The sequence below is a fragment of the Arachis ipaensis genome, chromosome B8 (genome assembly GCF_059453495.1).
Source record: "Arachis ipaensis isolate K30076 ecotype BB chromosome B8, ASM5945349v1, whole genome shotgun sequence".
NCBI lineage: Eukaryota > Viridiplantae > Streptophyta > Magnoliopsida > Fabales > Fabaceae > Arachis > Arachis ipaensis.
Genome location: NC_142443.1, coordinates 115,684,354 through 115,710,476, shown reverse-complemented (window position 1 = coordinate 115,710,476; position 26,123 = coordinate 115,684,354). Strand labels below are relative to the sequence as shown.

Genomic DNA, 26,123 nt, shown 5'->3' with positions numbered 1-26,123 from the left:
ACGTTCCGGATCTCAAGAATGGCCGCCAATAATTCTAGCTTATACCACGAAGACTCTGATCTGAATCATGAGGCTAAGAGATATGCATTCAATCTAAGGTAGAACAGAGGTGGTTGTCAGGCACGCGTTCATAGGTGAGAATGATGATGAGTGTCATGGATCATCACATTCATCAGGTTGAGGTGCGAATGAATATCTTAGAATAGAAGCAAGCGTGATAGAATGGAAAACAGTAGTAATTGCATTAATTCATGAAGAACAGCAGAGCTCCTCACCTCCAACAATGGGGTTTAGAGACTCGTGCCATAGAGAATACAATAAGAAACGTGTAAAGTGTCATGAGGTACAAGATGAATCACTAAAAGTAGTTTTTATAGTAAACTAGTGACCTAGGGTTACAGAAAATTGAGTAAACTAGGGTGTTTAGTGTAAAAATCCACTTTTGGGGCCCACTTGGTGTGTGCTTGGGCTGAGCATTGAAGTTTTCATGTGTAGAGACTTTTCTTGGAGTTAAACGCCAGCTTTTGTGCCAGTTTGGGCGTTTAACTCCAGCTTTTGTGCTAGTTCTGGAGTTAAACGCCAGAATTCTTGAGCTGACTTGGAACGCCGGTTTGGACCATCAAATCTTGAGAAAAGTATGAACTATTATATATTGCTGGAAAGCCCAAGATGTCTACTTTCCAACGCAATTAAGAGCGTGCAAATTGGGCTTCTGTAGCTCCAGAAAATCCACTTTGAGTGCAGGGAGGTTAGAATCCAACAGCATCTGCAGTCCTTTTTTAGCCTCTGAATCAGATTTTTGCTCAGGTCCCTCAATTTCAGCCAGAAAATACATGAAATCACAGAAAAATACACAAACTCATAGTAAAGTCCAGAAAAGTGAATTTTAAATAAAAACTAATAAAAATATAATGAAAACTAATCAAAATATACTAAAAACATACTAAAAACAATGCCAAAAAGCGTATAAATTATCCGCTCATCACAACACCAAACTTAAATTGTTGCTTGTCCCCAAGCAACTAAAATCAAATAGGATAAAAAGAAGAGAATATACAATGAATTCCAAAAACATCTATGAAGATCAATATTAATTAGATGAGCGGGGCTTTTAGCTTTTTGCCTCTGAATAGTTTTGGCATCTCACTTTATCCTTTGAAGTTCAGAATGATTGGCTTCTATAGGAACTCAGAATCCATATAGTGTTATTGATTCTCCTAGTTAAGTATGTTGATTCTTGAACACAGCTACTTTATGAGTCTTGGCCTTGACCCTAAGCATTTTGTTTTCCAGTATTACCACCGGATACATAAATGCCGCAGACACATAACTGGGTGAACCTTTTCAGATTGTGACTCAGCTTTGCTAGAGTCCCCAATTAGAGGTGTCCAGAGCTCTTAAGCACACTCTTTTTGCTTTTGGACCACGACTTTAACCGCTCAGTCTCAAGTTTTCACTTGACACCTTTACGCCACAAGCACATGGTTAGGGACAGCTTGGTTCAGCCGCTTAGGCCAGGATTTTATTCCTGTAGGCCCTCCTATCCACTGATGCTCAAAGCCTTGGATCCTTTTTTTATTTTACCCTTGCCTTTTGGTTTAAAGGGCTATTAGCTTTTTCTGCTTGCTTTTTCTTTTTCTTTCTTTTTCTTTTCTCTCTCTTTTTTTTTTGCAAGCTTTCTATTCACTGCTTTTTCTTGCTTCAAGAATTAATTTTATGATTTTTCAGATCATCAAATAACATTTCTCCTTTTCCCATCATTCTTTCAAGAGCCAACAATTTTAATATTCATAAACAATCAAATTCAAAAATATGCACTGTTCAAGCATTCATTCAGAAAAACAATAGTATTGCCACAACATCAAAATAACTAAACTGTTTTAAAATTCGAAATTCATGCACTTCTTTTTCTTTTTCAATTAAAAATATTTTTTTTAAGAAAGGTGATGGATTCATAGGATATTCGTAGCTTTAAGACATAAACTTTAAATTTTTTATTGATTATGGAATAAAAATAAGACTCAAAAATAAATATAAGAGCAGACCCATAATAATAGAAGACAGAAAATTAAAAGCAGAAAAATAAATGACTCTTAAAATAGACTCTTAATAATAAAGGTTACCACAGAGTTAGGACTCAACAACCTTGATTTTGAGAAGTGGATGCTCCCTCAATCTGTGGGTTGCTTGGACCTTCAAGGGAGAGCTTCCGGCGCTTAAGCTCCTTTAGCTCACGCCCCTGCTTCTCCTGTTCCTTCAGCAGTTTGCAGAGCATGCAGTTTTGATTCTGCTGTTCTTCCTTAAGTTGTTCCATAGCTTCTTGCAGCTTGGTAACAGATGCTTCTAGGCGGGTCTAGTAGTCAATTTCAGGAATTTCTGGGAGGAACTCCTGCGCCCTCTTTTTGATGGAGTTGTCTTGCACTTGTCCTTCCATTGACTTCTTGGTGATTGGGTGTTCGATTGGGATGAATTCATCTACTCCCATCCTCACCCCAGCATCTTTACATAGCATAGAAATTAAGCTTGGGTAGGCCAGTTTGGCTTTAGTAGAGTTCTTATTTGCAATTGTGTAAATCTCACAAGAAATCAGATGATGAATCTCCACTTCTTTTCCAAGTATAATACAATAAATCATCACTGCTCTTTTGACAGTGACCTCAGAGCGGTTGCTAGTGGGCAATATAGAACGCCCAATGAAGTCCAACCAGCCTCTTGCAACTGGTTTGAGATCTCCCCTCTTGAGTTGGATTGGGACACCTTTTGAATTGGTTATCCACTTAGTTCCAGGGAGGCATATGTCCTCTAGAACTTGATCCAACCCCTTATCTACTCTCACCATTCTTCTATTAAAGGATTCTGGATCATCTTGTAGTTGAGGCAGTTTGAAGACCTCTCTTATTATGTCCAGATGGAAGTAAATAAGCCTCCCTCTGACCATAGTTCGGTAGGTGTAAAAGGCGGTTCCAGTTATTCTCTGCTTATCTGTCAGCCACAGATTTGAGTAGAATTCCTGAACCATGTTTCTTCCAACCTTTGTCTCAGGATTGGCCAGAATTTCCCATCCTCTGTTTCGAATTTGCTCTTGGATCTCCGGATATTCATCTTCTTTCAAATTGAATTTAACTTCCGGGATCACTGACCTCAGACCCATTATTTTGTGGTAATGGTCTGCATGTTCTTTGGTTAAGAACCTCCCTTGATTCCAAAGACTCTTTGGAGTATTCTCTTTCTTGCCTCTTGATTTGGTTTGTTTTCCATTAGTTGCCATGATCTTGATGAGTCTTAGCTCAGTGATCACGGAAAAACATATCAAACTTAGAGGTTTGCTTGCCCTCAAGCAAAAGAAAGGAAAGGGTTGAGAGAGAGGAAGAGCCAAATTCGAATGTGGAGAGGAGGGGATGGCCGAATGTATATTTATAGGAGGAGGGGAGGGATTTCGAAAAATTAGAAAGAGATATGATTGATGGAAGAAAATAAAATCATGATATGAAAAAGATATAAAGATGTTAAATCTGAAAATTTGGTTATGCATCTAAGAAATAAGAGATGATATGATGAGTTGAAAAAGATTTGGAAAGAAATTGAGAGGATAATTGAGTTTTTGAAAAGATTTGGGAAGGTTTTGAAAGAAAATTGAAAAGAGATTTAGAAAATTGTTGAATTTTGGAAAATTGAGGGTGAATGATGAAAGTTTGAAACATGTTTATGCAGAAAATTATGAGTCAAAACATGAAAATTTGAAAAAATTTGAAGTTGGAAACAAAATCTCCTCCCCCTGCCTTTCTGGCGTTAAACGCCTAGAATGGTATCCATTCTGGCGTTTAACGCCCATTTGTTGGCCATTATGGGCGTTTAACGCCCAGCCAGGTACCCTGGCTGGCGTTAAATGCCAGAAACCCCTTTATGACTGGGCGTTTTTCTGAACGCCCAGGATGCTGCAATTCTGGCGTTAAACGCCCAGAATGGTACCCATTATGGCGTTTAACGCCCAAAATGGTACCTTTACTGGCGTTTAACGCCCAAAATGCCCTTTACTGGCGTTTTCTTGCCAGCAAGCTCCTTTTCTCTGCTTTTTGCACTTAATCCTTCTATAACTCTGTGAATTCCTTCAATTTTGATGATTATCCTTTGAAGAAAATGTATATCAAACTTTTACAAGTATTAATTAAGACAAATAACTTGCTAATGGCTGGGTTGCCTCCCATCAAGCGCTTCTTTATTGTCTTTAGCTGGACCTTTACTGAGCTTCATTCAAGCCTCAGTTTTGAGCATTCTTGCTCAAAATTGCTTTCAAGATAATGTTTGATTCTTTGTCCATTAACAATGAACTTTTTGTCAGAATCAATATCTTGAAGCTCAACATATCCATATGGTGACACTCCTGTAATCACATATGGTCCCCTCCACCGGGATTTTAATTTCCCGGGGAATAATCTGAGCCTAGAGTTGAACAGCAGAACTTTTTGTCCTGGCTCAAAGACTCTGGATGACAATTTCTTGTCATGCCACTTTTTTGCTTTTTCCTTATAAATTTTTGCATTTTCAAAAGCATTGAGTATGAACTCCTCTAGCTCATTTAGCTGGAGCAATCTTTTCTCACCAGCTAACTTAGCATCCATGTTTAGGAATCTGGTTGCCCAGTAGGCTTTATGTTCCAGTTCCACGGGCAGATGACAAGCCTTGCCATACACAAGCTGGTATAGAGAGGTTCCTATAGGAGTCTTGAATGCTGTTCTGTATGCCCACAGAGCATCATCCAAGCTCTTTGCCCAATCCTTTCTACGGGCAATTACAGTCCATTCCAGGATTCTCTTTAATTCTCTGTTAGAGACTTCAGCATGCCCATTTATCTGTGGATGATACGGATTTGCCACTTTGTGGCTAATTCCATATCGATCCATAGCAGAGTAAAGCTGTTTATTGCAGAAATGGGTGCCCCCATCACTGATTAGTACTCTGGGAACACCAAATCTGCTGAAAATATGTTTCTGGAGGAACTTCAGCACAGTGTTGGTATCATTAGTGGGTGTGGCAATTGCTTCCACCCATTTAGATACGTAATTTACTGCCACCAGAATGTAAGTGTTTGAGTATGATGGTGGGAAAGGACCCATGAAGTCAATACCCCATACATCAAACAACTCAATCTCTAAGATCTCTTGTTGAGGCATGGCATAACCATGAGGTAAGTTACCAGCTCTTTGGCAACTGTCACAGTTACGCACAAACTCTCGGGTATCTCTATAGAGAGTAGGCCAATAGAAGCCACATTGGAGGACTTTAGTGGCTGTTCGCTCACTTCTGAAATATCCTCCATACTGTGATCCATGGCAATGCCACAGGATCTTCTGTGCCTCCTCTCTAGGGACGCATCTGCGGATCATTCCGTCTGCGCATCTCTTAAAGAGATATGGCTCATCCCATAAGTAGTACTTTGCATCAGAAATTAGTTTTTTCTTTTGCAACCTACTGTACTCCTGGGGTATGAACCTCACAGCTTTATAATTTGCAATATCTGCAAATCATGGTGCTTCCTGAATGGAAAAAAGTTGCTCATCCGGAAAGGTCTCAGAGATCTCAGTAGGAGGGAGAGATGCCCCTGCTACTGGTTCTATCCGGGACAGGTGACCAGCTACCTGGTTCTCTGTCCCTTTTCTGTCTCTTATTTCTATATCAAACTCTTGCAGAAGCAACACCCATCTTATGAGCCTGGGTTTTGAATCCTATTTTGTGAGTAGATATTTAAGAGCAGCATGGTCAGTATACACAATCACTTTTGAACCTACTAAATAGGATCTAAACTTGTCAATGGCATAAACCACTGCAAGTAACTCCTTTTTTGTGGTTGTGTAATTCTTCTGTGCGTCATTTAGAACACGACTGGCATAGTAAATGACATGCAGAAGCTTGTTATGCCTTTGTCCCAACACTGCACCAATGGCATGGTCACTGGCATCACACATTAATTCAAATGGTAATGTCTAGTCAGGTGCAGAGATGACTGGTGCTATGACCAGCTTGGCTTTCAGGGTCTCAAACGCCTGCAGACACTCTGTGTCAAACACAAATGGCGTGTCAGCAGCTAGCAGGTTGCTTAGAGGTTTTGTAATTTTTGAAAAATCCTTTATGAACCTCCTATAGAATCCTGCATACCCCAGAAAGCTTCTGATTGCCTTAACATTGGCAGGTGGTGGTAATTTTTCAATTACCTCTACCTTGGCTTGATCCACCTCTATTCCCTTGCTTGAAATTTTGTGCCCAAGGACAATTCCTTCAGTCACCATAAAGTGACATTTTTCCCAGTTTAAGACCAGGTTAGTCTCTTGGCACCTTTTCAAGACAAGTGCTAGATGATCAAGACAGGAGCTGAATGAGTCTCCAAATACTGAAAAGTCATCTATGAAGACTTCCAGGAACTTCTCTACCATATCAGAGAAGATAGAGAGCATGCACCTCTGAAAGATTGCAGGTGCATTGCACAGACCAAAAGGCATTCTTCTGTAGGCAAATACTCCAGATGGACATATGAATGCTGTTTTCTCTTAGTCTTGAGGATCCACTGCAATTTGGTTGTAGCCTGAATAGCCATCCAAAAAGCAGTAATATTCATGGCCTGCTAATCTCTCTAGCATCTGGTCTATGAATGGTAAAGGAAAATGATCCTTTCTGGTGGCTGTATTGAGCCTTCTGTAGTCAATACACATATGCCACCCTGTAACTGTTCTTGTGGGAACCAGTTCATTCTTTTCACTATGAACCACTGTCATGCCTCCCTTCTTGGGGACAACTTGGACAGGGCTCACCCAGGGGCTATTAGAAATAGGATAAATAATCCCAGCCTCTAGTAACTTAGTGACCTCTTTCTGCACCACTTCCTTCATGGCTGGATTTAGCCGCCTCTGTGGCTGAACCACTGGCTTAGCATCATCCTCCTTGTGTATGGAAAGGCCTGTCATCTACCCGTAGAACTAGAGCATAAGGCCTACTGGGCAACCATGTTCCTAAACCTAGATGCTAAGTTAACTGGAGAGAAGAGATTACTCCAGTTAAATGAGCTAGAGGAATTCAGACTCAATGCTTTCGAAAATGCAAAAATTTACAAGGAGAAAGCAAAAAGGTGGCATGACAAGAAACTGTCATCCAGAGTCTTTGAGCCAGGACAGAAGGTTCTGCTGTTTAACTCTAGGCTCAAATTATTCCCTAGGAAATTAAAATCCCGGTGGAGGGGACCATATGTGATTATAAGTGTGTCACCATATGGATATGTAGAGCTTCAGGATATTGACTCTGATAAAAAGTTTATTGTTAATGGACAGAGAGTAAAGCATTATCTTGAAAGCAATGTTGAGCAAGAATGCTCAAAACTGAGACTAGATTAAAGCTCAATAAAGTCCAGCTAAAGACAATAAAGAAGCGCTTGCTGGGAGGCAACCCAGCCATTAGCAAAGTTTATTTGTTATTTAAATAATAATTATATGAGTTTGATAAAAATTATCATCAAGGTTAATTATCAATTGCAGGAGTTTACAGAGTTACAGAAGGATTCAGAGCATAAAGCAGAGAAAGGGAGCTCAATCGCACGAAAACGCCAGTAAGGGGTATTTTGGGCGTTAAACGCCAGAATGGGTACCATTCTGGGCGTTTAACGCCAGAGTTACAGCATCCTGGGCGTTTAGAAAAACGCCCAGTGATAAAAGATTCCTGGCGTTTAACGCCAGTGATGAGAGAACTTTTGCGTGGTCTAGAAATTTGCGGATAAATCCTCGTTGCAAGTATAGTTTCTAAACCTTCAAAAGTCCTTTCATACAAACGTTTTGGTTGTCACAAGTAACCAACCCCTAAATAAATTGATAACCGAAGTATTCAAACCTCGGGTCGTCTTCTCAAGGAATTGCAGGGAGGTGTTCTTATTATTGGTTATGAGTCTTGTAAATTGGGGGTTTTGGAAAGAAGGAGCAAGTAATGTAAGATAACAAGTCGTTAAAATAATAAATAACAAAGCTCTTGGCAAGGTATAAGAACTGGAAGTCCTATCCTGGTTATCCTTATCAATTGTGATGAGAATTGGATTTTTCTCCCACTTTGTTAACCTCTAACTATGAAGGTAAGTTAAGTGGATGAATTAATTTTTATTCCTCAGATCCTAATCTTTCCTTGAGAAAATTTAGAGTTATTGGAACTCGAATTAATTCTTGAAGAATTCCAATTTTCAATCAACAATGAGTTTGATAACTCAAGTATCTCCAATGACTCAACCAAAGCCAAGAGTAAAAATTCTAAATTAAATTAAAAGCATCAATATAAATAAAGCAAAGCAATCTTAAATCTGAAATACCTCAAATAATATTAATTAAGAAAATCATAACATGAATGTAGCATAAGCCAAATAGGCAACATAACTAATATAAGCATTAAAGTATCTGAAAATAAGAGATAAATATAAAGTGAAAGAACATTGAACCTGGGATTGAGAGGCACTCCTAAAACTAAGAGAAATCCTAAATTCTAATCCTAAGAGAGAGGAGAGAACCTCTCTCTCTAAAAACTACATCTAAATCCTATGAAAAGTGAATTATGAAAAGCCTCATGATGAATGGATGCATTCCCCCACTTTATAGCCTCTAATCTATGTGTTCTGGGCTAAAAACTGGGACAGAAATAGCCCAGAAATCGCTCCCAGCGATTTCTGTTACGTTCAGGTCGCGAGAAAGTGACGCGGAGGCGTCGTCCACGCGTTCGCGCGGATTGCAATTCGCAGATGCGACGCGGGCACGTCATTCACGCGTTCGTGTCGCCTAAATTCGAAACAGCTATGGCAAATTATATATCAAATCGAAGCCCCGAACGTTAGCTTTCCAATGCCACTGAAACCACGTTGTTTGGACCTCTGTAGCTAAAGTTATAGCCATTTGAGTGCAAAGAGGTCAGGCTGGACAACTTAGCAATTTCTCCAACTTCTTGTATTCCTTCCACTTTTGCATGCTTCTTTTCCATCCTCTGAGCCATTCTTGCCCTGTAATCTCTGAAATTACTTAACACACATATCAAGGCATCTAATGGTAATAAGAGAGGATTAATATTTGCAAATATAAGGTCAAAGAAGCATGTTTTCAATCATAGCACAAAATCAGGAAGGAGAATGTAAACTCATGCAAATAGTATGAATAAGTGGGTAAAGAGTTGATAAAATCCACTTAATTGAGCACAAGATAAACCATAAAATAGTAGTTTATCAACCTCCCCACACTTAAACATTAGCATGTCCTCATGCTAAGCTCAAGAGAAGCTATAAAGATGAAGAGGAATGGTAGATTAATATGAAATGCAACCTATCTATATGAATGCAACTAAATGCAAAATGTTTCTTCCTACTTGGTTAAAAGTAAATAAATCTCTAAGAATAAATATGAACTGGATTTCACTAATCACAAAATAAAGTACAAGTAAACTTGCAGAAGAAAATAGCTCATGAAAGCCGGGAACAAAGAATCGAGTATCGAACCCTCACTGGAAGTGTATGCACTCTAATCGCTCAAGTGTTTAAGGTTCGATCTCTCAGTTCTCTGCTAATCTTGCTTTCTAAGGCTTGCTCTTCATCTAACAATCAACATAAATTTAATGCACAGATACACATATCAAGAGGTCTTTTAAGGGTTGTAATGGGGTTAGGGTCAAGGTAGGATTGTATTTGGCCAAGCGGACTAAAATCTGAATCCTTAATTAGCTTAAACTTTCCACCTAACTTTAGACAATTCATGTAATCATAATACCACATCTAACTATCCATTAACCATGTTTTCCACATATTCATGCATTCTAATTTCAAGTACAGTACATATGCATTGCTTTCACTACTTACTTTGGGGCATTTTGTCCCCTTTTTGCTTAATTGCTCTTTTTTTTTCTTTTTTTTCTTTTTCTTTTTCTCTTTTTCATCTTTTTTTTTTGGTTTTTCTCAATGCATATGATTAAATTATTGAATTCATGAACATGTCCTAAACATTTTTTTTCATTTTCATAAAGATGTACCCAATTCTTAAACCAAATGTTTTCCAAACCCACTTTTCCCACACTTAAATCATAAGCACTTTCACTAGTCTAAGCTAACCAAGGATTCAAATTAAGGACAATATTGTTTTCTGTTTAGAGTTAATGATGTGCTAAAGTAAAGAATAAAAGGGGTAAAATAGGCTCAAATTGGTTTGCAAATGATAATGAAAGGTTAAGGCCATATGGGTATGTAAGCTCAGTAAAATAAGGCCTCAATCATGTAAGTGTATGCATACATCAAATAATGGAAATATAGAATTAAGCAAGACAAAGATCACAATTTTAGAGAGAAAAACACACACAAAAATAAAATATTGGTTGATAAAATACAACCAATCAAATAGGTTCAAAATCTCACTGGTTTTGTGTGTTCGAGCTCTAAACCATGTTCCAGTATAATATTTCTTCAAACAAGTTTAACATTAAATTTTATTCAAATTAGTGAAATGCTCTAAAAGGTTTCTTGAAAAAGAAAATATTACTTCAACCAAGTGGTAAAATATGCAAAAAATCAAACAAATATGCAATCAAACATGTAAATGCAATAACTAACAAGGAAAATAAACCATTGGTGTTGAGATAGAAGAGTAACTAACCCATGGAGATCGGTATCGACCTCCCCACACTTAAAGATTGCACCGTCCTCGGTGCATGCTGAGATGTACAAGTGGACGTGCTGCTCCAACTGATGTCTTTCTCTATAGATTGTGCAGATGGACTTGTTTGTCTCCCTTTTTAGAAATTTTTCCCTTTTTCCGTCTTTGGTGGCCAGCCTGAAAGAAGAGAAAAAGAAGAACAGTAACCCAGAGATAAAGATAAGAAAATAAATGAAGTATGGGTGGGTTAATGCCAACTGATAAGGGTCTCATTTACATGGAAGCTTCAACATGTACGTGAGAAAACAATAGAGCACATGACATACTAGTGGTGCAAAATATGCAACAATGGGGAAGAGAGTGGGTAAGGAGAGATAATATAAATTCATGTCAATGCAAAAGTAATACAAATAACATAAAAGATTAGCATTGACTTAAATAATATTACCTAACAGTTAAAACAAGTCACTGAGCACCAAAATAATACCAGAAAAGACATAACAGTTGAATAAGAACATTTGAACACCAATGGTGAAATAATAAATTTAGAAAAGAAAATAAAAATATGCACAAGATTAAAATGCAATGAATGAAAGTAAGCAATTAAATTAAATAAAATAAAATAAAAGTGAAAAAGGATGAGAAGTTAAAAAGATGAAGAGAAAGAAAGTAAGAAAGAAAGAAGAAAGAAGAAAAGATAGAAGAAATTAGGATTGGAAAAGATAAGAAAAATAAGGATTTGGAGAAGAAAAGATAAGATATTTTGGCTGATCTGGATATTCAGTGCACCGCATGTGACGCGGACGCGTGGGTGACGCGGTCGCATGGTGCGCGATAAGGTCAGGTGACGTGGACGCGTCGCGTGACCTGATTTGTGCGATTGGCCCGAGTGCAGCCTCGCGGTCGCACAACTCTCTGTTCGAAACTTGGTATTGCCAAAATCCAGGGTGACGCGGTCGCGTGGTCGACGCGATCGCGTGAGTGGCCATCATGGGATATGACGCAGACGCGTGAGCCATGCGTCCGCGTGGTAAGGCGTGTGCGTTCAGCACCAGTCCAGCACCACTCTCGCACAATTTTCGGTCGTGCACCCTTTCTTACGTCGATTTCCAGGTCATGCAGCCGCGTGAGTGACTGATGCCAGGGCATCTTGGCCAGTTTCACTGACCTTTTCTTTACTGTTTTTAGGTTAGTTTCATGCATTTCTTTAGGAAATAAGCTAGTTTTGGGTAAATATTCACTCATGCCTTGACTCAAGCATACATTGTGCATTTTACATGATTTCATGAGGATTTTGCATAAGTTTAGTGACAAATATCATGTTGCATTACTCATGACTTGGACTAGAGTTTTGATGCACTTTGTTGCTTGATTTCAGGACCAAAAAGAAGCAAGAAAAGGGGAGGTAACTTGCAAAGATTAATGAGAAAAGTGATTGCCAATAACACTCTCAAAAAGCCATCAATGCCCACGTTAGAGAGTCACGTTAACCAAGTTAACGTGAACTCTAACATGGAGAAAAGAAGTTGAGCCAACGTTAGTGACACTCAACATTGTCACTAACGTTGGCAATTACTCATAAGTGGCCACGTTAACCTAGTTAACGTGGCCTCTAACGTTAAGGGGGAGGGAGAGAAGCCAACGTTAGTGACACTCAACATTGTCACTAACGTTGGCCTATGGTGCTAAGTACCACGTTAACTCCCACGTTAACTTGGTTAACGTGGGAACTAACGTAGAGGATGAAGAGTTGTCGACAACGTTAGTGACACTCAACATTGTCACTAACGTTGAAGCAACCACACAACCCCCAAGAGTCACGTTAACTTCCACGTTAACTTGGTTAACGTGGAAGCTAACGATGAGAAATGAAGGATGAGCCAACGTTAGTGACACTCAACATTGTCACTAACGTTGGGATGGCTAAAAGATGGCCACGTTAGAAGCCACGTTAACCTAGTTAACGTGGACTCTAACGTGAGACCTAGGGGCACATTGGAACGTTAGTGACAATGTTGAATGTCACTAACGTTCTCGAAGGATAGCAAAGGCCACGTTAGAAGCCACATTAACCTAGTTAACGTGAGCTTTAACGTGAAGCAAGAAGGGGCACACTGGAACGTTAGTGACAATGTTGAGTGTCACTAACGTTCTCGAAGGTTGACAAGGCAACGTTAAAAGCCACGTTAACCTAGTTAACGTGGGTTTTAACATGAGGCAAAAGGGGTGCATTGGAACGTTAGTAACAATGTTAAGTGTCACTAACGTTCCCGAACTTGGTCTTTGACTAAATGATTAACACTCCTTACGCCCTGAGCTTAAGTCTCTGCCCACTCCGCACTTTCTCTCTGCAAGTAAAGCCAAGCCCAAATAAAGAAAGGAACTGCTTCAAACTCAAGATCCAAAGGCCCAAGACTTGAAGAGTGAACTAGAAGTTGAGAAAAGTAGTATATATAGGAGTAGCTTTGAATTGTAAAATAGTTCTAGAGGCTGAGGAATTACTCTCTGCATTTACTTTCTTTGCAATTTCTAGTTTTATGATGTATTCTCCATCTTTATTTTCATTTTCAAGAGCTATGAACAATTAAACCCCTTTCATTGGGTTAGGGAGCTCTGTTGTAATTTGATGGATCAATACTAATTTTCATTGTTCTTCTTCTATCTTTCCTCTTGATTTTACTTGAAAGCTTTCGATCTTCATCCAATTGAGTAGTTATCTTGGAAGAGAAGCTATTCAAACTTGGATCTCTTTTGAACCTTGGAAGAGGAATGAAGAGATCAAGCTATGCTTTCTCATGCTGGACCAAATTGGGTTTGGATGGGTATGTGACTATAACCCTCTCAATACTTGGTTTGGGAAATGCATGTGGTATAATCAGTGACCATACTTCATCTCTTCTCATGAGCAATTGACCAAGGAATTGGCTATTGATCAAGATTTGAGAGATTGAATTGCAAGGAATTGTAATTCAATCACTTAAGATTGCCAAGGAGATCAATGAGTGCATTGATTGAGGAAGAGATGAAAATGAACTTGATCCGGAGAATTGCAACATCTCCTAAGCCCAATGAATTCCCCATCTCTAATCTTACCCATTCTCTTTAATTTCTACGATTTACTTTTATGAGAAGATCCCCCATTCCCATTTATAATTCTGCAATTTATTTTCAGTCATTTACTTCCATTCATTTAATTCTAGCATTTATTTTTCTGTTATTTACATTCCCGCCATTTTATTTTCTGCAACTCTCAACCCAATTTCTGGATTCGCTCAACTAGAACATTCTTCTAATTAAAGTTGCTTGATCAATCAATCCCTGTGGGATTCGACCTCACTCTATTGTGAGTTTTTACTTGACGACAACTTCGGTACACTTGCCGAAGGAAGATTTGTTGAGAGACAAGTTTTCCCCGCATCAGTGACGCGGACGTGTGGGAGGCTCTTTTGCCACATGACGCGGACGCGTCAGCGATGCAGTCGCGTGGGTCAAATTATGCTAAAGGTATGCCTCCAGCCACGCTCTCGCATGTCTCTCTGTTCAATTCTTTCAATGCACTAGTGACGCGGACGCATCAGCGACGCTGCCGCGTCGCGTGCATTTTTTTTTAAGCTGAAAAATGCAGAATGCAATGCTTATATGAATGTTATTCAAAACTCCAGGTTCATTGTGATAAAATAAAATAAAATTCGAAAACAAATAAAACTAAATAAAAATGAAAAAGGAACGATCATACCATGGTGGGTTGTCTCCCACCTAGCACTTTTAGTTAAAGTCCTTAAGTTGGACATTTGGTGAGCTCCCTGTTATGGTGGCTTATGCTTGTATTCATCCAGGAATCCCCACCAGTGTTTGTAGTTCCAGTAACCTCCGGGATCCCAAACTAGGCGTAGAAAGCCTTCAAGCAGGTTGAAGCAAGTGACAAGGCCCCAAGAGTGTTGATTTCCATAATGAATTCCGGGGTCCCAAATCTTGCTTTTGCACCCGTCTTCAAGTTGATTATCATGATTCCATCCGGGTGGTTCAACTTTAGAATTCTCACTGAAGCGTCCAAACAACTTCCTAGACCCATTCAGTTGAGCTCTACACCAACCCTTGCGTTTTAACTTAAAGCGTCCAACCATAATGAACCTTGCAGGACAATTCTTACCACTGACCATCTTCCTCTTACTCTTTATGCCACAAAGAGCTCGAAGTTGACCATCCGTCTCCAGTAGACCATATTCAAGTGGAATTAGAAAGCTAAGGGATATGAATTTTACCCACTTGAATGTTGTGAAGGATGATGGTAACTTAGGGGGAGGGGTCTCCAATAACTTTGGCAAGGTGATTTCAAGCCCCACTTCCTTGTGCTCTTTGACGACTTCCACCTCTTTGCAAGCTTCTTCAATTTCAACCTCTTCTTCTTGGTAGCTTTCTTCTAATTCAATCTCTTCTTCATTGCTCACCAAGGGCATGGGAGGTTGTGCCTCTTTTTCTTGAATCTCCATCTCTTGATCAACCTCTTCCAAGTCTTCAACTAGGGTATGCCTTGGAGGTTGTACACCCTCCTTAACAACAAATGCAACCGTCTTGGAAGGAGGTTCTATGTCTTGACTTTCCCATGGAGGTTCAGCATCTCCTAAGTCTGCAACCACTTCTTCTTCTTTGATAATTACAGCTTCCTCCACTTGTTCCAGTATAAAGTCATGCTCCGTACTGTCCACTGGAGTTTCTAGTATCTCCTTCATGCTACGTTCTTCATTAGATTGTCCACATGAAGCCATGGGGGTTCCTTGAGTGTCCGAACGTCAGAAAGCTAATTGATTTATTGCTTGATTCAATTGATGAAGTGTGGCATTAAATTTATTCACTGTTTCCTGGAGACGCTCTGTTGAGTCTTGAGGTGATGGATATGGACATGGTACATAGGGAAGTGGTGGTTCTTGATATGGTTCATATGGCTCATAAGGTGGTTGGTATAGTAGATAAGGGTTAGGATCATATGAGGGTGTCTGGTGGTAAGGGGCTTGTGAGTGTGGTGGTTCAAAGTTGTGTTGAGAAGAGGGTTTATAGGCATATGGTGGTGGTTGTTGATAGTCCATTGGAGGTGGTTGTGCCATGAGGGTTGATCAAATCCTTGTGGCTCCTCCCATCTTTGATTGTTCCAACCTTGATGACTGTTCTCATTGTAATTTCTTCTTCCTGCAACATAATTGTAACCAGAATCATAGCGAAAGGGGTGAGAGTTCATAGTAGCAAATAAAAATTTAAAAACGAAAATAAAAATAAATTTAAATTAAAAGGTTATTTAAATTTTGAATTTGAAAATTAAATTTTGAAATTTAAATTTTAAATTTTGAATTTTGAATTTTTAAAAATTGAATTTTGAAATTTGATTTTTGAAATAAGATCAGATAAGATTTTTGAAAAAGATATGATTTTTGAAAAAGATTTGAATTTTGAAATTTGATTTTTGAAATTTTAAATTTTGAAATTTGAAATTTGAATTTTAAATTTTTTAAATTTGAATTTTGAAAATTGAAATTTGAAATTTGAAATTTGAGTTTTAAATTTTTGAATTTTTGAATTTTAATGAGGAAAGAGAAAAACAATAAAATGACACCAAACTGAAAATTTTTAGATTAAAACGAAGAAAACAACTAAGAACAACTTGAAGGTCAAGATGAACACGAAGAAAAATTTTTTTAAAAAATTTTTAATAACTAAATAAAAACCAATAACCTCTTAATTTATAAAAAAAAGTAAAAATAAAAACAAAAATAAAAATAAATAAACAAGCAAAAAGCAAATATTTACAATAACCAATAATAAGGCACACGTTTGCAATTCCCCAACAACGGCGCCATTTTGATGAGAGAACTTTTGCGTGGTCTAGAAATTTGCGGATAAATCCTCGTTGCAAGTATAGTTTCTAAACCTTCAAAAGTCCTTTCATACAAACGTTTTGGTTGTCACAAGTAACAAACCCCTAAATAAATTGATAACCGAAGTAAACCTCGGGTCGTCTTCTCAAGGAATTACAGGGAGGTGTTCTTATTATTGGTTATGAGTCTTATAAATTGGGGGTTTTGGAAAGAAGGAGCAAGTAATGTAAGATAACAAGTCGTTAAAATAATAAATAACAAAGCTCTTGACAAGGTATAAGAACTGGAAGTCCTATCTTGGTTATCCTTATCAATTATGATGAGAATTGGATTTTTCTCCCACTTTGTTAACCTCTAACTATGAAGGTAGGTTAAGTGGATGAATTAATTTTTATTCCTCAGATGCTAGTCTTTCCTTGAGAAAAGTTAGAGTTATTGGAACTCGAATTAATTCTTGAAGAATTCCAATTTTCAATCAACAATGAGTTTGATAACTCAAGTGTCTCCAATGACTCAACCAAAGCCAAGAGGAAAAATTCTAAATTAAATTAAAAGCATCAATATAAATAAATCAAAGCAATCTTAAATCTGAAATACCTCAAATAATATTAATAAAGAAAATCATAACATGAATGTAGCATAAGCCAAATAGGCAACATAACTAATATAAGCATTAAAGTATCTGAAAATAAGAGATAAATATAAAGTAAAAGAACATTGAACCTGGGATTGAGAGGCACTCCTAAAACTAAGAGAAATCCTAAATCCTAATCCTTAGAGAGAGGAGAGAACCTCTCTCTCTAAAAACTACATCTAAATCCTATGAAAAGTGAATTATGAAAAGCCTGATGATGAATGGATGCATTCCCCCACTTTATAGCCTCTAATCTGTGTGTTCTGGGCTGAAAAATGGGTCAGAAACAGCCCATAAATCGCTCCCAGTGATTTCTGTTATGTTCAGGTCACAGGAAAGTGACGCGGAGGCGTCGTCCACGCGTTCGCGCGGATTGCAATTCGTAGATGCAACGCGGGTGTGTCATTCACGCGTTTGCGTCATATAACTTCGGGGCAGATATGACAAATTATATATCAAATCGAAGCCCCGAACGTTAGCTTTCCAATGCCACTAAAACCGCGTCGTTTGGACCTCTGTAGCTAAAGTTATAGCTGTTTGAGTGCGAAGAGGTTAGGCTGGACAACTTAGCAATTTCTCCAACTTCTTGTATTCCTTCCACTTTTGCATGCTTCCTTTCCATCCTCTAAGCCATTCCTGCCCTGTAATCTCTGAAATCACTTAACACACATATCAAGGCATCTAATGGTAATAAGAGAGGATTAATATTCGCAAATATAAGGTCAAAGAAGCATGTTTTCAATCATAGCACAAAATTTGGAAGGAGAATGTAAACTCATGCAAATAGTATGAATAAGTGGGTAAAGTTGATAAAATTCACTCAATTGAGCACAAGATAAATCATAAAATAGTGGTTTATCAGCCAGCCATTTAACACCAACCAGGGTACCTGGCTGGGCGTTTAACGCTAGAAAAGGCAGGGGGAGGAGATTTTGTTTTTACTTCAAATTTTTTTAAACTTTCATGTTCTAATTCTTAATTTTCTGCATAAACATGTTCCAAATTTTCATCACTCACAATCCAACTTCAAAAATTTATAAATTTCTAAATCACTTTTCAATTGTCTTTCAATTCCTTTCCAAATCTTTTGCAACTCATCATATCTTTCTATCATATCTTTTTCAAAATTTTCGAAACCCCACCCCTCCACCTTTAAATACACATTCGGCCACCCCCTCTCATCCACAACTCGAATTTGACTCTCCTCATATTCATCTCCTTTCCTTTCTTTTGCTTGAGGACAAGCAAACCTCTAAGTTTGGTGTGTTTTTTCGTGATCACCGAGCTATGACTCACTAAGATCATGGCTCCTAAGGGAAAACAAACCACTTCAAGAGGCAAGAAAGAGAATACTCCAAAGCCACTTTGGAATCAAGAGACGTTCTTAACCAAAGAACATGCAGACCATTACCATAAAATAATGGGTTTGAGGTCAGTGATCCCGGAAGTTAAATTCGATTTGAAAGAAGATGAATATCCAGAGATCCAAGAGCAGATTCGAAACAGAGGTTGGGAAATCCTAGCCAATCCTGAGACAAAGGTTGGAAGAAACATGGTTCAGGAATTCTATTCAAATCTATGGTTGACAGATAAGCAGAGAATGACTGGAACTGCCTTTCATACCTTTCGAACTATGGTCAGAGAAAGGATTATATACTTCCACCTAGACAAAATAAGATAGGTTTTCAAACTACCTCAACTACAAGATGATCCAGAATCCTTTAATAGGAGAATCGTGAGAGTAGATAAGGGGTTGGACCGAGTTCTAGAGGACATATGCCTCCTGAGAACTAAATGGATAACCAACACAAAAGATGTCCCAAACCAACTCAAGAGAGGAGATCTCAAACCAGTTGCTAGGGGCTGGTTGGACTTCATTGGGCGTTCTATACAGCCCACTAGTAACCGCTCTGAGGTCACTTTCAAAAGAGTAGTGATGATTCATTGCATTATGCTGGGAAACGAAGTGGAGATTCATCATCTGATTTCTTGTGAAATCTACACAATTGCAAATAAGAACTCTACTGAAGCCAAATTAGCTTACCCAAGCTTAATCTCTTTGCTATGTAAAGATGCTGGGGTAAAGATGGGAGTAAATGAGTTCATCCCAGTTGAGCACCCAATCACCAAAAAGTCAATGGAAGGACAACAAGTGCAAGATAACTCCATCAAAAGGAGGGCGCAGGAGTTCCTCCCAGAAATCCCTCAGATTGACTACTGGACCCGCCTAGAAGCATCTGTCACCAAGTTGCAAGAAGCTATGGATCAACTTAAGGATGAACAAAAAAATCAACATAGCATGCTTTGCAAGCTGCTTAGGGAACAGGAGAAGCAGGGGCGTGAGCTACAGGAGCTGAAGTGCCAGAAGCTCTCCCTTGAAGAGCCAGGCATCCCACAACTTGAAGGAGTATGTAACACCCTACCACACAGGGCCTTACGCTTAAGTCGTAAAGCAGAGGTGGCAAGGTATTACGACTTCTAAAAGAAAAGGATATGTACATAGATATAGTTGGATGAAGTCATATCTAGGAGCCTTGAAGGATAAGCTAATAAAAAACGATAAACAGGAAATCGTGTCACACTCGCATGGATATTTGTAAAACGGACAGGAAAAATCAAAAGGAAGCTGAAAACATATATACATATCAGAGTTCCAAAACTTGGATAGCAAGCTCCAGACTCGACCTGCGAAGCTAAGGCCGACCAGAGTATATGATTATATATATACAACCCAAAATAAAAGTCAAACCACAAAGTAAACCCCTGTATCTCCAGGTCGACCTCTAGGAGGGACAAAACACAAAATGTACATGTGGAGATTCTATAAACATGTATACATAGCCCAAAATCAAAATATGACAGTCAAAAAGGTAGTTCTTCGCTTGTAAGGAGAATACCCAGACGCTCAACGAGGTGTCTCTTGACCTGCATCTGAAAAACAACAACATAGTATGGGATGAGAACCGGAGGTTCTCAGTATGGTAAAGGTGCCTGCATAGTTAATGTAAAAGGTCTCGGGAGAGCCAGAGGCATTCCTAGAATTCCGACACTCAGAATCATTCTTAAGGAAAATAAACTAAACCAAAAGTTAGGTAAGTTATCTGAGGTATTCTAGTTCTGAATCTGACTTTAACTTAATACTTCACTTTCTGACTCCTCCAGTTCTCCGAATCTCTGGTGGAACAACCATCGTCATTCCTCCGCCAGACAAGGGGCCTCTTAGTTGCATAGACCAACATTACAGACAAGAAAAACACAAATAGAGAAGCATTTACAACAAGTAGCAGATAAGTAGAATTTAACAGTTAAGCAAGCTAAGACAATGCACACTCAAACAAAGCAAACAAATGCATATGATGTATGCCTGTCCTATGACTGATGAGTCTCATCTGTCGGTTATACAGCCAACCCGACATGTCCTGGTAGTTAACCATTGGACAGTCCCTCTGTGCGCGCATCCCCAAGCTCAATAATATTCCATGGAGTCAAACTCCAAGCTCAAATATAATATTCCATGGAGTCACACTCCAAGCTCAATAATATAGTATTCCATGGAGTCGAACTCCAAGCTCAACAATATAGTATTCCATGGAGTCGAACTCCAAGCTCAAATATAATATTCAATATTCATATATATGCATGCCCATGGGAAAATCCGGGGAGTTAAAGTGCCCGGTCACATCTTGCGACAGAGGGTCAACAAATAGTCTCAAATACACAAGCCACATAATAATCTCTTTCTTTGTAAAATACCACCTCAAATCAAACTCCAATTCTCATAGAAGTTTTGGCAGTATCTCCTCTAAAGTTTGAATTTCTGCCACCCTTCAAGGGTCCCAACTATCAAATCAAACACCTCTCAATCCTTCAAATCATTTCCAGTAACAAATTATTTCAAAATCAAACAAATACCAATATTAAATCTTTTCCCAAAACCAACCAACTTCAATAGCAAATTATTAATAACAGCTAAACCACATATATTATACCATATACACAGTCCATCAATTATTCACTCAGTTCATTCCTATCTTAAGGTCATCTAGCCTAAGTTTTCACGTGATATTAAACATTAACTACGAGAAACCAAAACCATACCTTCGTACGAAATAAAAAATATTCGGAGTTCTGGAAAAACTTTCTGACCGAGCTATCGAAAAAGAAAACGTCCAGAATCATTTGTGCCTCCTAAAATTCCTGTTGGCCAAACCCAAGAAATAGAAGAGTTATGTCACCTTCAACTTTCACCGATCAAAAGTGGTGCCAACATGTAGAGGAGGAGGATACGAATACTTTTACTGGATTAGATTTTTTATTAGAGTTACGAATCGTAAGAAATCGAAGCCGAAAATTTAATGGGGTTTACGTTCTCTCGCTCCTCTTTCTCGGTTACTCTTCTCTCTCGCCTCTCATTCCTGTATATACATACATATATATATGGCGGCGCAAGTATAATAATAATGAAGTAAATATTACTTAATTTATTCAGTTGATACTACTATATATATATATAGCTAATGATATAATAAGACTATAATGATACTCATAACTAGATATTACATATATATGTGTATACGTATGCAATGGCTTTCCATTGAGTAAATGGCTGCCGCCTTACATATATATATATATATGAGCCCATGCATAATAATAATAATAATAATAATAATAATATACATATATATACAATCGTAATGCATAATCAACACCGCCTTTTGTTTTTGTGCTTTATGAATAATAATAATAATAATAATAATAATAATAATAATAATAATAATATAATTTATATATAAATTTATAATGCAATTTAATACTTACGGTAATTATATACAATATTTATAATAATAATAATAATATTAATAAGAATTTAATTAAATTTAAATTATTATAAAATTAATTCAATTATTGATAATAAAAATAATTTTTCTAAAAATAAGAAACTCTAATTTTATAAAATAAATTATAACTTATTTATATTTATATTTTTAAAATTGAGGGTTGCTACATCCTACCTACCTTATAAAAATTTTCGCCCTCGAAAATTGATATAAAATGAAAGAGAGTCATACTAATGTAACTTCCCTTCTTAAACATGTCAAAGAAAAACAAAAAGATTTGACATGTTTAGTTTGCAAATTCAGGATATTCTTATGGCTTAAAAGTCTACGCAAAGCGGAAGATACAAGATAGACTCTATGCAGAAAGGTTATAAGGCAGGTTGGTATTGGAACGACGGGTTTATCGCTTCTAATACTCGCTTCATCTAGCTCCCAGGTTCTGCTGATTCTAATGGTGTCACCTTTCGTAATTCAATCAAAACTGGTTCAGCCTCTGACACTAAATCTATCACAACTTACTCTTTTTCTTGACACATAACCGATTATCAATTACGGGTTCAACCTATGTCATGTCTCTTCCTCATAACTTACCATCTCTGGGTTTCAGGTAACTGTCCCGCACAACTCTCAACATTTTCGGTTCTTTATGTATAACTTAAGTTGTATACTCAAAATAATTCAACCCACTACTGCTGCGCCACTCTTATTATTATTCTCCAAGAATTCAGTCACTTTTCTAGGCTGACCAACTATCGTTCTGTCTCACCATTCGGAGGTCTTTAGTCGATCGCTCAATTGAAAATCACAAGGCTCACAACTCGGTAATGTACTATAATGAATGCTACGTGTTATTTACTATGCAAGGCAGTCGAAAATTTCGATTATCAGTGCGTGATTACCTCTAATTGGAGTATCTGCGGTTCCAGCACCATCCGCTATCATAGTGAACACGCGTCCCTGATGTTGTGCCTTTCCAGCTTCTTGATTCTTCTTCTTTTCTGGACAATTCCAAGACAAATGCCCAGCTTCACCACAGTAATAGCATACACCTAAACCAGCCCTGCACGGAGTATTCGGGTGGTACTTTCCACACCTCCTACAAGTTAAATCATTCGGTGGGGTCTGAGCTTGCTTTCCTTTGCCTCTTCCCTGGCTGTTATTATTACTGAATCTCTGGAAGTTATTCTGACCCAAATGTGGTTGTGGGGTGTAACCGCCTCGCTTAAAATATTGTCCTCTAGGGGCGAAGTTCCTTCCCTGATCTCTCTTAACAAAAATTCGCTGATCACTCTTATCTGATGTCGCCTTTCTCAGACAATCCTCAGCAACTCTACTTTTGTTTACCAGTTCTGAAAACACTCTGATCTCCATTGGTGCAACGAAGCTCAAAATATCACTTCGAAGACCTCCCTCATACTTAATACATTTCCACTCAGCAAAATCATCAGGCGCACCTTGACAAATACGAGAAAAGCGACATAACTCCTCAAACCTGCTAGTATACTGAGCAACAGTCATCTGTCCCTGCTTTAACTGCATCAATTCAAGTTCTTTGGCATTTCTGGCTGAATTAGGAAAGTATTTCTTATAGAACTCTGTTCAGAAAACCTCCCAAGGAATCACAGCGCCATCTGGCTGTAGGATACGTCGTGTCCCCTGCCACCAATGCTGAGCCTCACCCTGCAGCTGATAAGTTCCAAACTCAACCCATTGCTCCTCAGGAACCTGCTGAGCCTGCAGTGCCCGTTCCATAGCTTGAATCCAATTATCTGCATCTGTGGGATTTGAGGTTCCCCAAAAGGTCGGAGGGTGAACTTTCAGAAATGTAGCAAGTGTCATAGGACCGTCCTCATCATTATTGTTTCCGTGATTACCCTGGTTTATCTGATTACCCAGTGCCTCGGCTGTTGCCTGCATAGCCGCAGCCATATTTCCCAGGGCAGCCATGAAGTCTACTGGATCATTCCCTGCCGGGCCAGGAGTAACAGTGCCTATCCAACCTCTACCTCGGCCGCGACCGCGTCCGTGAGTCGACATCTGGTCCCTTCACACACCAAACAGGTGATATTAAGTTGATCAGTCTCAATATCGCAAGTCTAATGCTTCAAGTTCCAAATGCATGCTCATGAACGTTTATGCCACATATATCAATCAGATATCCTAATAGCACATACACACACCCAGAGTATGCCCAGAAGCATAATCAGTCCATCCCTCAGGCTCTATAGGAACGAACTGCTCTGATACCATAATGTAACACCCTACCACACAAGGCCTTACGCTTAAGTCGTAAAGCAGAGGTGGCAAGGTATTACGACTTCTAAAAGAAAAGGATATGTACATAGATATAGTTGGATGAAGTCATATCTAGGAGCCTTGAAGGATAAGCTAATCAAAAACGATAAACAGGAAATCGTGTCACACTCGCATGGATATTTGTAAAACGGACAAGAAAAATCAAAAGGAAGCTGAAAACATATATACATATCAGAGTTCCAAAACTTAGATAGCAAGCTCCAGACTCGACCTGCGAAGCTAAGGCCGGCCAGAGTATATGATTATATATATACAACCCAAAATAAAAGTCAAACCACAAAGTAAACCCCTGTATCTCCAGGTCGACCTCTAGGAGGGACAAAACACAAAATGTACATGTGGAGATTCTATAAACATGTATACATAGCCCAAAATCAAAATATGACAGTCAAAAAGGTAGTTCTTCGCTTGTAAGGAGAATACCCAGACGCTCAACGAGGTGTCTCTTGACTTGCATCTGAAAAACAACAACATAGTATGGGATGAGAACCGGAGGTTCTCAGTATGGTAAAGGTGCCTGCATAGTTAATGTAAAAGGTCTCGGGAGAGCCAGAGGCATTCCTAGAATTCCGACACTCAGAATCATTCTTAAGGAAAATAAACTAAACCAAAAGTTAGGTAAGTTATCTGAGGTATTCTAGTTCTGAATCTGACTTTAACTTAATACTTCACTTTCTGACTCCTCCAGTTCTCCGAATCTCTGGTAGAACAACCCTCGTCATTCCTCCGCCAGACAAGGGGCCTCTTAGTTGCATAGACCAACATTACAGACAAGAAAAACACAAATAGAGAAGCATTTACAACAAGTAGCAGATAAGTAGAATTTAACAGTTAAGCAAGCTAAGACAATGCACACTCAAACAAAGCAAACAAATGCATATGATGTATGCCTGTCCTATGGCTGATGAGTCTCATCTGTCGGTTATACAGCCAACCCGACATGTCCTGGTAGTTAACCATTGGACAGTCCCTCTGTGCGCGCATCCCCAAGCTCAATAATATAGTATTCCATGGAGTCGAACTCCAAGCTCAAATATAATATTCAATATTCATATATATGCATGCCCATGGGGAAATCCGGGGAGTTAAAGTGCCCGGTCACATCTTGCGACAGAGGGTCAACAAATAGTCTCAAATACACAAGCCACATAATAATCTCTTTCTTTGTAAAATACCACCTCAAATCAAACTCCAATTCTCATAGAAGTTTTGGCAGTATCTCCTCTAAAGTTTGAATTTCTGCCACCCTTCAAGGGTCCCAACTATCAAATCAAACACCTCTCAATCCTTCAAATCATTTCCAGTAACAAATTATTTCAAAATCAAACAAATACCAATATTAAATCTTTTCCCAAAACCAACCAACTTCAATAGCAAATTATTAATAACAGCTAAACCACATATATTATACCATATACACAGTCCATCAATTATTCACTCAGTTCATTCCTATCTTAAGGTCATCTAGCCTAAGTTTTCACGTGACATTAAACATTAACTACGAGAAACCAAAACCATACCTTCGTACGAAATAAAAAATATTCGGAGTTCTGGAGAAACTTTCTGACCGAGCTATTTTGAAAAAGAAAACGTCCAGAATTGTCTGTGCCTCCTAAAATTCCTGTTGGCCAAACCCAAGGAATAGAAGAGTTATGTCACCTTCAACTTTCACCGATCAAAAGTGGTGCCAACATGTAGAGGAGGAGGATACGAATACTTTTACTGGATTAGATTTTTTATTGCAGTTATGAATCGTAAGAAATCGAAGCCAAAAATTTAATGGGGTTTACGTTCTCTCGCTCCTCTTTCTCAGTTACTCTTC

The 26,123-nt window shown here is 38.5% G+C and overlaps 1 protein-coding gene across 1 annotated transcript; it reads right to left on the bottom strand.

Annotated features, from left to right (window-relative positions):
- Window positions 1–22,840: 22,840 nt before the first annotated feature.
- LOC107607848 (uncharacterized) lies at window positions 22,841–24,022 on the bottom strand. The gene is made up of 2 exons (XM_088495725.1): window positions 23,665–24,022; window positions 22,841–23,550 (listed from the first exon to the last, which is right to left on the bottom strand). Exons 1-2 carry the CDS (start codon window positions 24,020–24,022, stop codon window positions 22,841–22,843), a joined length of 1,068 nt encoding a protein of 355 aa, XP_088351851.1.
- Between the last annotated feature and the right edge of the window lie 2,101 nt (window positions 24,023–26,123).